This window comes from Anabrus simplex, chromosome 7, assembly GCF_040414725.1.
Source record: "Anabrus simplex isolate iqAnaSimp1 chromosome 7, ASM4041472v1, whole genome shotgun sequence".
Lineage (NCBI taxonomy): Eukaryota > Metazoa > Arthropoda > Insecta > Orthoptera > Tettigoniidae > Anabrus > Anabrus simplex.
This window is the reverse complement of record NC_090271.1, coordinates 60,586,750-60,604,575: the sequence shown is the minus strand read 5'-3', so window position 1 is coordinate 60,604,575 and position 17,826 is coordinate 60,586,750. Positions and strand designations below refer to the sequence as shown.

Here is a 17,826-nt window from a genome sequence, read left to right as displayed (position 1 = left end):
CCACGTCCTTGTAAGAGTTATCAAAGTATTGCAATGGACATAATATCTCACATTGCCACACGTATGTTGAAAACTGGGGTTGTACCTTCTATCTTCAAACAGGCCAGGACTGTTCTAATCCATAAAGGTGGAGATACACTCAATATTAAGAACTGAAGACCTATCACAATCTGTTCAGTAATAAGGAGAATAATTGAGCGGGTCCTTGACAGGCGTCTTCGTGAACATATTGTCTTAAACCCCAATCAACGAGGATTTACTAACTCCTCTGGAACGCATGTCAACACAGCGATACTCGACTCTCTTCTCTGTGAAGCCAAAAACAAACAAGCTAATCTGACTACTATTTTCTGAGATATCCATATAGCCCTTGACAACGTTGGTCATGCCCATTTAAATGAGACACTAAAGTCGTTACCAATTCCAACCAAACTTACGAATTTAATCATGAATCTGCAAACAGGAAATGTCACACAAATTCAACGCAGGGAAGCAAAACAAGACCTCTCTTGATAAGCAGGGGAGTTATGCAAGCTTCTCCTCTGTCGCCAATCCTGTTCAATCTCGCCATCAATCATATTCTGGATGACCTTAGCGAAACGTCGATATCTACCCAATATGGCTTTCAGTTGAGTCCAGGTCGCGAAGCTCTAACAGTATTAAGTTTTGCTGATGATGTAGTTATTGTTGGAAAAGATTATGAGTCAGCTTTCGTACTTGCTCATGCGTCCATATATCAACTACAAGAAATTGGACTTAACATCAGTATTGGAAAATGTAAAGGAATATGCATCAAACATGGTCACCTGTCAGAAGAAAATCTATTCGCGGCAGATGAAAAACAGGTCGAAGAAAGGAGAATCTATTAAGTATATGGGTGTAAATTTCTCCAATGAAATTACTTTCCAGTCCGGTCCTAAATAAGCTCAAAAACACCCTAGAGCTCCTCATTTCTTCACCGCTTTTGCATTCCGATCAAAAATTTGTAATCGTAAACACTTCAATTTGTCCCAGTTTGGTATAAACATTTCGGACAGTACCACCACAAAAGATTCCAGTCAAATTTACAAATGACGCTGATATGGTTAAGGGGGCCATTAAAGGAAATTTTGCAACTTCCCATGGATGTCCCGAATGATATGATATACGTTGAAATGAAATTTAAAGGTCTGGGTTTATTTTGTGTATCATGGGAAATATATCTGCAACATATTAATGCATGCAAAATTTTGAAATCTTCCAACAATAATTTTCTACATTCAACGAGAAACTTATGTCAAGAAATCAGCACAAGCCTCGCCGCATTGAATGTAGCAGAAACAGAATCTATTCGAGACAAAAGACATGGATTTTAGATACAAAGAAAGTCCGACTCGAATTGAGAAGAAGAGCTTTTGACAACTGTGTAACTATTTTGATGACTACCAAATAAATAATAATAATAAAATCATGAATAAAAATATATAAATAAAATTACTCAAAAACTTAATAAAATTAATAAGCATAATTAACCGAAATGTCCGTAGTATGGGCGCCAGAGTTCACCAGAATGGATCCCTCGAATTTAGATAAGAGCATGATAAACTTTATATCCCAGGGCGTGTACATAATGCTGCGTACTGGTACATCTGCTGCAGGCCTTACCTAACCTCCTGAAAACGACTAATTAGGTAGGAACTGCACCTAGGTTCATCAATAACACTGATTCTAAAATAGCTAACTATATTCTGAACAAATTCCGTGCATGAGCACCTCATCAACATACAACATTATACATATAATACACACATAAAATATTGCTGGAAGACTCCATATTTACAACAACAACAATAATAATGCAAATCGTGGGAAAACGAAAGCGAGAACTAAGTTACCATTTGTAAATAGTCCGATGAACAATGTACATGTATGAAGATAAATACCCTTCACTGTCTCTATATCAATTCGACTTACCGATTCTCATAATCGGCAGTTATCACATCATACAGATACTGTACCCTGTACTACTGTGTTCACATATTTTAACACTTGTAAAGATATATACACACGTCTGTCGATCCTCAACATAAATTATGGAAAGTCTGAGATAGCTTTCACCAACATATAATGCTAGGCCACCACAAGTGCTACAATACTTAATGCGCAAGCACTCTCCACAATCATCCACTTTCTACGAACATAACAAGACTACGCTCCACAAACGTTTGAAGTCCAGTCCATTGCAGCCGTGTCACTCCACTACCGTGTATCAGCCCCACTTCCTTCCCGTACAGTGCCTCAGTTGTAGTTGTAGTTGTAGTTATCTTCCTTCTCGTTCCTTTACAATCACCTCTACAATCACCCTTACAATGTCTCTTGCAATGTTTCTTACAATGTCCTAGGTTGCCGCCGTATGATCAACCTTTATAGACATCAACATCCCCCTCCTCTCAGATGATACGTCTGGATTGGTGCTTGCTAGCCAATCATGAGTAAACCTCTTCTTTCTCCCAAGTTATAAACAAACACTCGGGAGTTTTACATGAATCATCAAATTTCCCTGGTACAACAACAAGCTCATCTCATCAGGCTAGGATATATACATGACTAATGGAATTTCCTGACACAAGTACATGAACAAACACTGGGGTAGCCAGATGACTCATTCAAATTACCAGAGTTATTAAAGCAATGTTTTCCCACTCGTGCAAAACAAATTACTCATACCTACATATGTGGATATCTTCCAGCTTACCAATATAAATGGCAAAATATATAAATGAAATACTAATAATAATAATAATAATAATAATAATAATAATAATAATAATAATAAATCGAATACTGACAATAATATCTCTAACTTCTACATATAATTCGGGGGTGTGATATATGTACTATCACAACTGGAGCAAGAAAGAGCATAAAGGAAAAGGTGTAGTCCTGTTTAAACAGTATACTCCAGCGAATACATGGATTCGTGATCATAAAGGATTGTTTGCAGTGAATGGCGTGATGCAATAAAAATGAACGCCAATGTCTCTGCTGTGCGTACTGTACCTGGCTGATCCCAGGGCAACAGCCTCTGTCGGCGTTGCCACAGAGAGTTCGAAACTCTTTCACATGTCCTGGGAGCCTGTCCACATGGTGAATTACTACTTACCTCATGCCATAATGTAGCCAGATCAATGATATCTAACGCTCTGAGAGGACAAGTTTATAATGTCTACAGTCTCTCCAACAGAGGAAGCAACCGACGCATTGACATTATTGCTTTTAAGCCATCCTGTTCTGAAGGTTTGATCGTTGATCCAACAATAAGATTTGAGATCCATGAAAACCAGCCGGAAGAGGTCGATGCAGAAAAAAAGAATAATTTATGAAGAAACAGTGGACTTCTACAAGCGAAAATACAAGTTCTTATCTATTTCTGTAATTGGATTGATGTTAGGTGCTCCAGGAACCATACCTACATTTTTTCAACCTCTGCAATACCTTTGGGCTGAATAGAGATGTTATCTACGATAAAATCGCGATTACCACACTCAAGAAGTCCATCATGATCTTCAAGAACCATGCTTGCGGACTTCAAATAATAAATGTTTGACATGCCTCACTCGACTGCCTATATTTAACATCATACGATCACATTATCTACTGTATCCACACCCATTATTGTTGTGAAGGTACTCTTTGTCTTTGGGCAACCTGCAGCTGTTGCAGGAAGATCGTATAATAATAATAATAATAATAATAATAATAATAATAATAATAATAATAATAATAATAATAATAATAATAATAATAATAATAATAATAATAATAATAATAATTATTATTATTATTATTATTATTTTGTCCTAGACGTTAACAATGCTATATTGTCTAGGACAACATGTATCTTGCCTTAGCTCATTTAATGCTTACTTTTTGGAGTGTCCTACCATTAACAACATCCCTTACTGAACGGCAGAATTATGAATAGAAAATAATGACACGACCATACAACCATTTATATATTGCTACATTTGACTGTAATGTTTAACCTACTAGAAATTAAATTCATTATTCTAAGATTTGCAGACTTCTTATCCATCTTTTTTTTTTTTTTTTTTTTTTTTTTTGCCGGGCGAGTTGGTCGTGCGCGTAGAGGTGCGCGGCTGTGAGCTTGCATCCGGGAGATAGTAGGTTGGAATCCCACTATCGGCAGCCCTGAAAATGGTTTTCCGTGGTTTCCCATTTTCAGACCAGGCAAATGCTGGGGCTGTACCTTAATTAAGGCCACGGCCGCTTCCTTCCAACTCCTAGGCCTTTCCTATCCCATCGTCGCCATAAGACCTATCTGTGTCGGTGCGACGTAAAGCCCCTAGCAAAAAAAAAATTGCTATTTGCTTTACGTCGCACCGACACAGATAGGTCTTATTGCGACGATGGGACAGGAAAGGGCTAGGACTGCGGCCGTGGCCTTATTTAAGGTACAGCCCCAGCATATGCCTGGTGTGAAAATGGGAAACCACGGAAAACCATCTTCAGGGCTGCCCACAGTGCTTATCCATTTTATCTTTATCCTTCATTACTCTCGTTTGTATTTGTTTTGACGTTTATAATTTATTTTCTCCACATCGTTTTTAAAATCCAAAAGGTTTCCAATCATCCCCGTGTAATCCACATTTTATGTAATATTTTAGCAGCTGTATATAATTCTCTCTCTGTTTCTATTTTGGTTCTATATTCACTTCCCAGAATATTTTACTCTCAGTTCTTCGGTTGGCCTAAAAACTCTTCTTCCATTTCTTCTCCACAGAGCAGACATTGATTTTCGTTATTACTCTCTCTAACCCTTATTTTTCTAAAATCCCATAAGCCACCACACAATTCCTCTCAATTCTCTGTTAGGTAGCGTTTTTCTCCTTATTGCCATATTTCATATGGTTTTACAAAAATCCAGCAGTGTCGTTTCAGTTCCACAACTCATTACTATCAAGAACTTAACTGGCTGAAACCTGTCAAATGTCGTAAATATCACCTACTTGTGGTACATAAACTCCTACATAGCAACTCGTCTCATTACATTTCCTCTAAATTTAACTTTCTCCCCTAATTTCATAACTGTAATATTAGGCTGGATCTTCCCTTGCAATTCCTATTCATCATTCGTCTGCGTATAACAATTCTTTTACTGTGACCGGCTTCAGACTTTGGAATTCCTTACCACTCAGGGACAGTGACTCATTAACTAAATTCAAGAGACTTTGCCAAGATTACCTGTTGAAAGCTACCGACTGACGTGTGTACTGTATAACTGAGTGAGTGAATGGCGATAGACTGTGTTTTTCTGCTATACGTAGACCTGGCTGTTAGTTGTGTTGTAATATCTGCATTTATTTTGTGTGTGTGTTTGAGCAATATCATATCATATTGGTTAATTTACAGTATAATATTTTAATTCCTTTATGAATGTGAGTGAGAGTGATAGCGCGTGTGTTAGCATAATGTAATTCTACTAAATAATGAGGTAATATATCTGCAGGAAAGTATCGTAAATGTGGTTAAGTGTAAGAGAGGGGCATGCATCCTAACTTCGCTGCTTGACAATAAATAAATAAATAAATAAATAAATAAATAAATATAAATAAATAAATAAATAAATAAATAAATAAATAAATAAATAAATAAATAAATAAATAAATAAATAAAAACTCTTATAAAAATCTGCTTATACAATTCATTCCCTTTTAGAGCAAAAGTATCCCTCCTGTAAAAAGTGTGATGTTGAAATTCACAACAGTTGAAACTACTAGACAAATTCAACCTCTCGATGTCTGCATATTTCGTGGCTACAAAGCATTGTGGCACTGTCCGCCATGCTGATTCCGAGCCGAGTGGTGTTAGCAATCTGAGAGTGAGTGTTGTCGAGGAGTGCCACTGTGAACAGTGAGAGATCGAATTGAGGTTAAGCCCAACTTGAGGAGTCTGTGTGTCCTGTCTGTGGAAATGGGTGGTCGTTCTGTCTGTGTGTCTGTCTGTCTATCTGTCTGTCTGTCGCCGAGGATTGCATTCGCTCGTATCCGGCTGCTGTGAGTAAGTGTTGTGTCCGGTGCAGCGTGGAAGGGTTCGGCGTGGGAGTGAACGGGCAGTGAATGTCATACGGGTTTGCGCAGCGCTAGCTGTGAACTGAGTGGCCGTGAGAGCAACAGGGTGAATAATCGTGGCACCGTGTGAGCTGTGGAAGAGTGTGTAGTGTTGTTCTTCTAGTTGTAACGAGTAAGTGAAAAGTAGTGAGCGGTGAGTGAAAAGAGGGAGCGTGAACTGATGTAATTGTGTGCCTGTGTAGTTGTGTAAGCAGTTAGTGTTAGTGAATAAATCTTAGAATACACGCTACCAGCGTTGTGCTTTTATTTACTTATCCGCCAGCACGTTACAGTATGTTATCGCATCGTCTACTTTTATACACTAAAAGAGGACTAGTTTCACGATACGCTGCACGACAGACTGTTGCGTGTTAGGTTGCATGCATCACTTTCCATCAATTCTCGTCACGGATATATTCAGCTATGAATTCTCTAAGACCGAGCTCGATAGCTGCAGTCGCTTAAGTGCGGCCAGTATCCAGTATTCGGGAGATAGTAGGTTCGAACCCCACTGTCGGCAGCCCTGAAAATGGTTTTCCGTGGTTTCCCATTTTCACACCAGGCAAATGCTGGGACTGTACCTTAATTAAGGCCACGGCCGCTTAATTCCCACTCCTAGCCCTTCCCTGTCCCATCGTCGCCATAAGACCTATCTGTGTCGGTGCGACGTAAACCAACTAGCAAAAAAAAAAAAAAAAAAAAAAAAGAATTCTCTAAGAGTGGATAGTAGCTGATCGAGGTGAAACCTTCACCGCACCCAGGTATGCGTCCTTTGATCTAGCTGTCACGAATTTTTGTGATCACTGTGGCCCATTATTTTTATTACTTGCTCCTGTCGGAAGTTAGAGGTTTGTTCTGAACTTTTTGTGAGTGCCTATGATGTCTGTTTTGTGAAGTGTGTCAAAAACGTTTGCTCTCTGCACCTCCCTTACATTTATTTTGTGCAGTCCCCCTATACATTTAATGGGTTATTAGTAGGTAACTTTGTGCTCTCACTATTGTTAATACTGACTACAGAAGTGCAGTTGTAAAGCTGTACAAAGTCAACTGAAGGAATAAACTACGCTATCTTTCCTAGTACAGTATGTTCATAAAAAACAGAACACCTTGAAAGCCTAGAGATAAGAAGTTCGAATTTACAGGACATGTTCATTAAAATGTTCTGCAGAAACGATTAGCATTTCAGTTACCTAGAGCAGCATTTGTCCTGTTACCTAGCAGGCACTGGGTCCTCCATGGGTACTGATAACTTGTTCCATGCGTGATGGCATCTACGAGTATAAGGCGCGAATGGCATCCATGCTGCTTTCAGCTAGTTCCACAGTTCATCTCTGGTGGTTGGCATTGGGTCACAGTGCCGCATCCGTCGTTTCACCATATCCTACACATTTCCGTTTGGCGACAAGTCCGATGATCGGGCGGGCCAGGGCAACACTCTGACATCCTCTGACAAAAAGAAGGCACATGTTCGTGCAGCAACATGTGGTCGCGCATTGTCCTGCTAAAATATGGCGTCTGGGATGTCGTACAGTAAGTATGGCTACGGGTCGCAGGGTGCCATTCACGTAGGTCAAACTGGTACACTGCCCTGGGCACGCGCCAACTGTCATTTATTGTTATACCCAATAGCACCGCACACCATAAGGCCTTGAGATGGCGCTGTATGTCTTGTGCGAATGCAGTCAATGTGATGCCTCTCCCCCTGTCTGCGGCGAACGAAAATGCGGCCATCACTTTCAAACAAACAGAACCTGGAATCTGCCATTCCTGTCCCCAGTAACGTCGTTCCATACACATTGCAGTCTAGCATGTTTATGCATATTAGTCAAAGGTAGACGGAGATGTGGACGACGCGGCGGCAACCCAGACCGAAATAAACGGTGATGGACTGTCACTCCTGATAGTGTACGATGTGTTACACTGTTCCACTGTTGCGCCAGAGCCGAGGACGACGCAGATCTGTCCTGCAATACCATTCGGATGAGGTGTCGATCTTCTCTGGGGGTGGTCTGGATGGTACGACCAGACCCATCTCGTCGCATTCTACGGCCTTCTGTGAACCATTCTGTACACACCCGTTGCACTGCCGACACACTTCGTCCCACACGAGTAGCAATTTCCCGGATGGATGCATCATGTTCTCTCATCCCAATAATGCGCCCTCTTTCATACTCACTCATTTGGTGGTACGGTTCTCGCATACGTCTGCGAGGCATCCTGCACGTCTGCTCAAGTCACACTCATCCATTACCTTCGGTTTATAGCGACAACGAGAACCGCAGGCACATTTTACTAGTCGGCGGTGGTGCACCGAGATATCGATGTGGACCTTGAACCTGAGGGCTGAAATGGTTCAAATGCTAATCATTTCTTCAGAACATACTAGTACATATGTACTGTAAATATGAACTTCCTATCTCTAGTCTTTGAAGATGTTCTGGTTTCTATGAATATAAGTGTTAAATTGGGCAGGTAAGATGCAACTTTAATTACTGCCGTGTCCAACTTGTTGCCTACACATCAGGCGTTTCCGTTTATTGATTGTATTGTTAACTTTTCAAACGGAACTCGTTTTAATTGATTTAGAAAAAAGGGAAAGTGTAAAGTTGTAGAAGCTGAGTAAAGGTAGATAAACGATGTAATAAATATCTTCCGGGCTATTCTGCCGTGGTCCCAGTAGTCGAAACGTCTGGAATAAATGAGAGCGTTTGACCATGGCGGAATAGCCCGGAAGATTTTTATTATAGAGACACCGGCCGTGAAAGTCTTCATCTTTGAAGATAAACGATTGCCTGGTCTACGGAGCATTTGTGTCCACCAGCTATATTCTATTATTACCATAACGAATTGACTAAACATGACTAAAATCCTCGCGCCAGTCGGGAATCGAAGCCGTGGCCATATGAATTGTTGGGCGCAATGCTGAATATTCTGGCACTGGATTCGATTCCCGTCTAGACCATGGATTTGTACCTCTAAGTGGGGGCTGGTTCGAGGTCCACGCAGTGTACATGATCACAGTTAAGGAGCTATCTGACGGTGAGATACCGGCCCCCGTCTATAAAGCCAAGAATAATAGCCGAGATGATTCATCCTGCTGACCACACGTTACGTCGTAATCTGCAGAACATCGCGCAAAGCACTGCTCACTTGGTGGGCCAACAGCCATTAGGACTGTAGTGCCATGGGGTTAAAGGTAAAAGTTAATATCGGGAAGTCTCGTGGAAAAGATCGTTGGCATTTATTCGATCCAAATAGTAGTATTACAGCCATCCATAACTTCTAAAAGTGGTGGATATCAGCTCTGTATCTGTTATACCTCTCAAAATGGAAAAGAAAGCGAATGTGCAGACTACACCAGATTCTTATTAGTAAGATTAAATTGAAAGCCACTTCAGTGAGCTTGAGACGTAACTTACCTGGACAGTAGACGATGATGTAGAAAATGAGCGAGATGATGGGGAGAATACCAATATCCTCCACCGAGGATTCGTCCTCATCACTCATATAAAAGTACGCTCCCAACACGGCCTGCAGGGAAAAAATGGAATTTAAGTTAGTATAGATAGAGGTGCTAGTACCCCTTAAAACTGTTTGGTAGAGCTTGAAAAGGAGGCTGTGAAGCTAAAGAAATGTGAAGTACCTATCGTGAATTGAGTACCATAGGGTCCTTTCAACATCATTTGTGCTTGAGAATACAGTAGAAACCTGTTATAACGACTCGGAAGGGACCACTAATTTATGGTCGTTATTGGCAATAGTTGCAAAAACCAGGTCTTTTGTTGCAAAAAATGCCATATCTTCAAGTTTTAGGCTTCACACTTATATGGTTAATTAAAAGAATAAGGTAATACTTCAAGGACATAGGGGAAATAAATACTGTATTTGAAGTAGATTATTTGTGCAGTGGGAGGAATTTTTCTTCTAATATGTACACAGTACGTCCAGCATAATATGTCAGCAAAATATAAAACATTAAGGAAAAAAGTAGAAAAATGTAAGCTGATCAATCCACGACCTTGGCTAATAAATGAGATGTTCTTTTTGTCCCTCCAAATTGTAGAAATTGTTGGGTGTGATACTCCCAATTCCTTCGTGACGCTGAGGTTTGTTTCCCCATTTTGTAATCGCCACGTTGTTTGTAACTTTTCTTCAAAATTAAACACTTTCTCTTTGCTTTGCGACATCTTCACAGCGATGCTTGTCTTAACTATTTAACAGACAGACTGATTTGAAATCTACAATCTGCTGAAAAAAAGTTTGAAAATAAGCTTTGCATTGCTGTCAGAAATCTCCAAACTCGTAACAAACAAACAAAAAATATCATCAGCAGACTAGACGACATTTCCTAGTAACCCAATTAGTTTGCATTTTAACCTATCAGTCCCTAAAACGTCGGCATCTATAAATAACTTCAAAAGGCTCTAATTAGTCAATGCAGCTAAGCTTCAGTGGTATGTAAAACTGTTATGAAGAACGTATGTTGAATCCTCAGCCCGAAGTCTTGTTGGATCGTCAACTGATCCACCTTGGCTGTCATAGAGCCATACTCAGGAAATGGGAGTGAGCTTGCTTTCCTATGATCAATGTACTGGGTGTGCACGAATGATTTGAGCGGTTTTAAAAAATTCCTGTTTGTTTATTATTTGTTGTAACATTACAAAATTATATGACAGACAGAAAAGCTCACAAAGTTATTTTCACATAATCCCATACGAAGATTCGCAAGGGATGAGATCAGGAGAGCGTGGAGGCCATGCCATGAGGCCATAACAGTTTTATATACCACTGATTCCAGATACGACAGATCCATCTTTCTGGAAGTCTGCTGTTCAGAAAGTCACGAACATCAACATGGAAATGAGGTGGAGCACCAACTCCATTCGCCGATGGTATGTACAGTTCAAAACCACGCGACGTTTGTGCTAGGGAAAATCAACAGGCCGGCCTGGTGTGCTTGAATAAACGGCGGAGCGTGTGCCATCTCAAAATTTAAAGTTTGCGGTCCCTTCTTATTCACTGAAAAATCCATTACAGAGCTCATCTATTTGGATATGCTGGAGAATTGGCCCATGCCACAGTTGGAGACCGATAGCATGAACTTCAACTACCAACAGGATGGTGCTCCACCTCATTTCCACGTTGATGTTCGTGACTTTCTGAACTGCAGACTTCCAGATAGATGGATCGGTCGTATCGGGAATGAAGATCACGCCCTCTTGGCATGGCCTGCAGGCTCTCCTGACTTCACCCCTTGCAACCTCTTCGTATGGGGTTATGGGAAAACGCAGTTTTTACGCCACCATTACCGGCTAATCTAACAGAACTGCGGGCCCGCATCATCAACGCCTTTGGTCAAATTGACAGCGAGATGCTACGTCGGGTGTGGGACGAACTTGACTATAGAGTTGATGAGTGTAGAGTCACTCATGGAGCACATATCGAGCACTTGTAGGCTCATAAAAAACTTTGTGAGTTTTTTCTGTCTATAAAATTTTGTAATGTAACAACAAATAATAAACAAACAGGAACTTTGAAACCGCTCAAATAATTTATGCGCACCCTGTATATTGCTCACAAATAGTAATGACTTAGATTAGTGACAATACGCTCTACAGCGTACGTAATTTTTTTATAACATTCTTTAATGAAAATGAAAACCTACAACCTGTTTTCTAGTTAGTGACTGGGTCAGGGATGGAATGCATGGAACCCCCATCTTTGCGGCGAGGACAGGAATTGTTCCGGCTACCGAAGCCTATCACACTCCTCTGGGGCAACGATTAATGACTGACAGATGGAATGAAATGATATTGGAGAGTGTTGCTGGAATGAAAGATGATAGGGAAAACCTGAGTACCCAGAGAACAACCTGTCCCGCCTCCGCTTTGTCCAGCACAAATCTCACATTGAGTGATCGGGATTTGAACCACGGAACCCAGCGGTACGCGTTGCCGCCTGAGCCACAAAGGCTTCAATATTCTCTAAACTCTGACTAAATACTATTTTAGATTTTTGGCCAGCTTTTTCAAGTATTTCTTCCCACTGTGCAAGGGGTTCGTACAAACTGGATTTAAATTGAAGGCATATTTCTTACAGAAACTCCGTAACTTATTCAGTCCAAATGTATAGCAGACTTACCTGTCCCAGAGTCATGCCGATTGCAGAGATGAAGAACAGTGGACGACGTCCCAACCGGTCGACCACCAACGGGGTGATGCAGGAGGCCAGAAACATGACAACACCGATGATGATGGTGGCGACATCAGCTGATAGCGAACTGTGGGTTTTTTCGAAGATCGTGGTGCTGTAGAAAAGGATGGCGTTGATTCCGCTGAGCTGTTGTCCAGCCACCAGCCCCATCGATATTATGAGCGCCTTTCTGTTACCTTTGTTTGTTATCAGATCTCGTAGTGAGGTTTCGGTCAGCTGTGATTCCTTCACCTCTTCCTACAACAGAAACGCGTGTTGCTTGATTACATTCATTCGACTCCTCAAGAAGATCAATTACTTACTCTAGTCTAGGCTATGTTGTCACGTTATTGCAGTTATCTCACCATTGCGTGCTAGAATACGAGAGGGATCTAATCCACACATTGTTAAAAATGAGTTATCGACATATTTGGACATTATTATTATATATTTATTATACCACAATATATGAATAATTATTATCCACTTTTGGGAATATACCTTGGTATCTTTATTATTTTCCTCCGTATCTACAGTAAAGAACACAATTTATCTGTTAAATGAGAAAAATAACAATGTCCAGCCTATAAGCCAGAATAAAATGAACAACTGATACTGTCGTATGGCCGATGAACAACAGTTCAATTGGGTAATTTACTGTAGATCTGAAGGAAAATAATAAAGATACCAAGAGATATTATCCACTTTTACTCTATCACTGTACAAAATAAAGATTATGGAATATCTCTGAATAGCAATCTTGCAGTGCGAAAGGGATCTAAGACACGCGGTAACATTACGTCAGCAAGTGGTAGCCAATAGCACACGCGCTTGTTGTCACATGTTTTAGTGTTGACATATTGGCTGACGGTGATAGATGACTGCCTAGAATCGGTGTGGCTTAAACTCCAGACACTATTAGTAATCCTTAAATATAACAAGAAATTCATGTTGAAGTAGGCTAAATCTGAACCTATCTGCATTTTACAACAAGTAATTGATGAAAATTCAAAGTTTGTAAATGTAACCGATTTTTAAAATATCATTTTAAAATTTGGCGACATGGAGCTGACATTTTAACGATAAATAATGGATATTCGAAGACTATTTAAATTTTCCTATATTTTTGACTATAATTGCTTATGAACCAAAACTGTCTGTTAATGTGATCAATTTCGTGCAATAAATACAAACGAAAGATGAAAAATATCTCAGTTCCATGTCTGTGCGCGTCAGCTCCCTCTCGCATTCTAGTGCTCAATTTATCGATCTTCCCTTCTTGCGTGGATTGCATTCCCTGCACATCAACTTTCTGAATTTCTCCAGTAACCAAATACTGGCAAGACAGAAGAAACATGAGCAGAGAATGCACGCCACAGAGCTGCGCATGCTGCGATCGTCATCGGGCCTTACTCTGCTAAACAAAGTGCTCAGTGATCATGCGTGAGGATCTTTGAAACTTGAGTCCATCAGCGACAAGATGGAGGAGAAACAGCTCCGCTGGTATGGTCACGTCAGAAGATGTGATGTACACCATTTAGTACAGAAAGCTCTTGCCATCGAAGAGCCGAGGAAAGGAAGAGGGCGTCCTAAGGCAACATGGAAACGAACTGCTGAGGTTGCCTTATAGAAAAGTAAAGTGCAATTAGATCTGGTACAAAAACGTCGGACATACTCTATCCGATTCAGGCGAGGCGATCCTGAGTGAGCGCGGGAGCGCCTGCTTTATGGACACGTACAGGAAGTAGCCAGGAAATAAGAAGGACAAGAATAACGACAAGAAGAAGAAGAAGAATTCAAATGTTTCTTTTTTTTAATATACAGGGTCCTGAGATTTTGCTTGTCCCTCATCCTCTATCACCTTCAGAAACATCTGGCAGAACGGGATGGCTGCCTGCTCAGGCAGAAAGAGGCTACTACTACTACTACTACTACTACTACTACTACTATAGGATTCGTGCGTATAGCAATGTGCTGCTGCGAGTAGACATTACGAGAAGTACTTACGGGCAGCTTCATCAACAGCTGACCATAAAAAGCTGGAATATGTTTGATGTTTACATACATATATTCAATCATTTTACAGTGGCCCTCTGTCGCTGAATCCCTTTCTATGTTTTTGTCTAAAGCCATTATTCAAATCTAAGACCACATTCCCTATGTGTTGATCCGGTCGTATTTGTGATGTAGATAGCCGCCGTGATAGTTCACACTGGCGTGAAGAGTAGAACCTTGTGCCCCTTTACATTCTCTATCCCAAGTTTCGCTTTGTTTTTGATACACTGTATGATACCTACGTATGTTTCTTTCACCTAATTTATTATCTCCCCTCCTTTTACAATTAATATGCCATCCTTCATAGTTTTGGCTTTACACGATAAAACGACTAGTGGCAGGGTATAGGCTAAGGCGAAAGTGGAACCCAATAAACAAATTAAGACGGAGAAGCAGCAGCAGCAGCAGAATAATAAGAAGAATCATTTTACAACGCTGTCTTCAGATGATTATTTCCTAAATGCTATAACTTCCGGGCAGAACTATATGTTTGTTGTTGGCTGCATTAATAGAGACTGTGATACAAAGGTTTTCTTCACGACCACATGTAATGCATTTGAAAAGACGGCGGATCATAGCAGTAAATCGCAAGAAATAATTCTGGATTTATACATTTTAATTAATACAAACTAACTCTTTACAACATGTATTTTAACCATTTTACAAATAGGCAAACTGTTAGAAACAAATATTTATAGCAATGTTATATTTGCAGAGCAAGCTGCAGTAGGCCATCTTTTTTAGAGAACACCCATCATAATAGATAGGCTACACATTGTATTGTTTTGCCACAGTCTTAATTATACATACATACATACATACATACATACATACATTACATACATTATCATTATAGACTGTTATGCCTTTCAGCGTTCAGTCTGCAAGCCTCTGAGAATTTACTAAACGTCGCCACAATCCTCGATTTGCAACTAGTGTTGTGGCCTCATTTAGTTCTATACCTCTTATCTTTAAATCGTTAGAAACCGAGTCTAACCATCGTCGTCTTGGTCTCCCTCTACTTCTCTTACCCTCCATAGCAGAGTGCATTATTCTCCTAGGTAACCTATCCTCCTCCATTCGCCTCACATGACCCCACCACCGAAGCCGGTTTATGCGTACAGCTTCATCCATCGAGTTCATTCCTAAATTAGCCTTTATCTCCTCATTCCGAGTACCCTCCTGACATTGTTCCCACCTGTTTGTACCAGCAATCATGTCTGTTACTTCTAACTTATGAATAAGATATCCTGAGTCTACCCAGCTTTCGCTCCCGTAAAGCAAAGTTGGTCTGAAAACAGACCGATGTAAAGATAGTTTCGTCTGGGAGCTGACTTCCTTCTTACAGAATACTGCTGATCGCAACTGCGAGCTCACTGCATTAGCTTTATGACACCTTGATTCAATCTCACTTACTATATTACCATCCTGGGAGAACACACAACCTAAATACTTGAAATTATCGACCTGTTATAGCTTTGTATCACCAATCTGACATTCAATTCTGTTGAATTTCTTACCTACTGACATCAATTTAGTCTTCGAGAGGCTAATTTTCATACCATACTCATTGCACCTATTTTCAAGTTCCAAGATATTAGACTGCAGGCTTTCGGTACAGTCTGCCATTAAGACCAAGTCGTCAGCATAGGCCAAACTGCTTACTACATTTCCACCTAACTGAATCCCTCCCTGCCATTTTATACCTTTTAGCAGATGATCCATGTAAACTACGAACAGCAAAGGTGAAAGATTACAGCCTTGTCTATCTCCTGTAAGTACCCTGAACCAAGAACTCATTCTACCATCAATTCTCACTGAAGGCCAATTATCAACATAAATGCCTTTGATTGATTTTAATAATCTACCTTTAATTCCATAGTCCCCCAGTATAGTGAACATCTTTTCCCTCGGTACCCTGTCATATGCTTTCTCTAGATCTACGAAACATAAACACAACTGCCTATTCCTATCGTAGCATTTTTCAATTACCTGGCGCATACTGAAAATCTGATCCTGACAGCCCCTCTGTGGTCTGAAACCACACTGGTTTTCATCCAACTTCCTCTCAACAACTGATCGCAACCTCGCTTCCAAGATGCTAATGAATACTTTGCCTGGTACACTAATTAATGAGATACCTCGATAGTTGTTGCAATCCTTCCTGTTCCCTTGCTTATAGATAGGTGCAATTACTGCTTTTGTCCAATCTGAAGGTACCTTACCAACACTCCACGCTAATTTTACTACTCTATGAAGCCATTTCATCCCTGCCTTCCCACTATACTTCAGGTCTTAATTATAGCTATAATAATAATAATAATAATAATAATAATAATAATAATAATAATAATAATAATAATAATAATAATAATAATATACCGTACTATAGACCAAATTGTGAAAGTTTATAGTATTCCGTTACAACCTAACGAAATGGATTTGGAAAGGCAGTACACAAATATAATTACACAAGTAGGCCTCCATTACGCAATATCAGTAGCTCACAGAAATACCGTATTTTACATTCGTACATTCATGTCCTCGTCCCGAGGCGGTGCATTTCTTTTCAAGCACACCCGTAATGGAAAAAATGAGCTTCATGCACCGCTTTAACCACATACCAACACTCATGCCAATCTTAAGTTTCTGACAGTGTCAGGATTCAAGCCCGGGCCCCCGAGAAAGGCAGCTAGTAGCCCCAACCGTTATATTACGGAGGTGGACTTGAACATATTATACATACAGACACACCATATAAATAATCACTTATTGGCAACTTTAAGTGATTCTGAACTTGTCTTCTCATGGATAATTTTTGATAGTGTACATGCAGTTTCAATATCAGGAATTTCAATAGATCCAACATCAAGCCTGACCCTTCTTATCAGAAAAAGTTCCTCTATTCTCTTCCCCCTGTTGTAGTTCTCTTTCCCTACGTTTGAGATGCAAGGTCGAAACCATTAACACGGTCAGTCAGTACGCGAGGTGACGTGTTCTGAGCAAAACTGCATAAACGACAGCTGAAATATGCTTACATTTCATCGAAACAATTATTCGCCTTCATGAAATAATAACGATTGTTACCAAGGCCTTCCTTAGAAAACATGGTTATATTTAAAACTAATTAAAATTGAAATTTAAAATCAATCGCCTCACTAGCAGCATTAACCTACGCTAACATGATATCGTATTAGATTTAGACCAAGGATGTTTTTCTGAAAACAGCGTTGTTGAATGTGTATATGGACATTAATCTCGTTATCACCGCTACTAATACATAAATTACTACATTGCCTGTATCGTGAAATGGTAGGATATCTAGTGAAACAATGTTCCTTTCTGATCACATTTGCAGTTTTTGCTCTGTTGCTATTTCCTGCGAACTGTTTTTCTTGTTTATTATTACACGACCACTTTCTACAAGTGTGGAATAATGTAGCCAATTGTTCTTGCATAAAACACTCTG

The 17,826-nt window shown here is 40.1% G+C and overlaps 1 protein-coding gene across 1 annotated transcript in view; it reads right to left on the bottom strand.

The window, feature by feature from the left end:
- The window catches only part of LOC136877693 (facilitated trehalose transporter Tret1), a 57,062-nt gene that overhangs the window by 6,721 nt on the left and 32,515 nt on the right, over positions 1–17,826 (bottom strand). Inside the window, exons 4-5 of the mRNA XM_067151905.2 lie at positions 12,252–12,560; positions 9,530–9,641 (exon numbers count right to left, since the gene is read on the bottom strand). Of these exons, the coding sequence (XP_067008006.2) occupies positions 9,530–9,641; positions 12,252–12,560 (421 nt within the window). The remainder of the gene's footprint in view (positions 1–9,529; positions 9,642–12,251; positions 12,561–17,826) is intronic.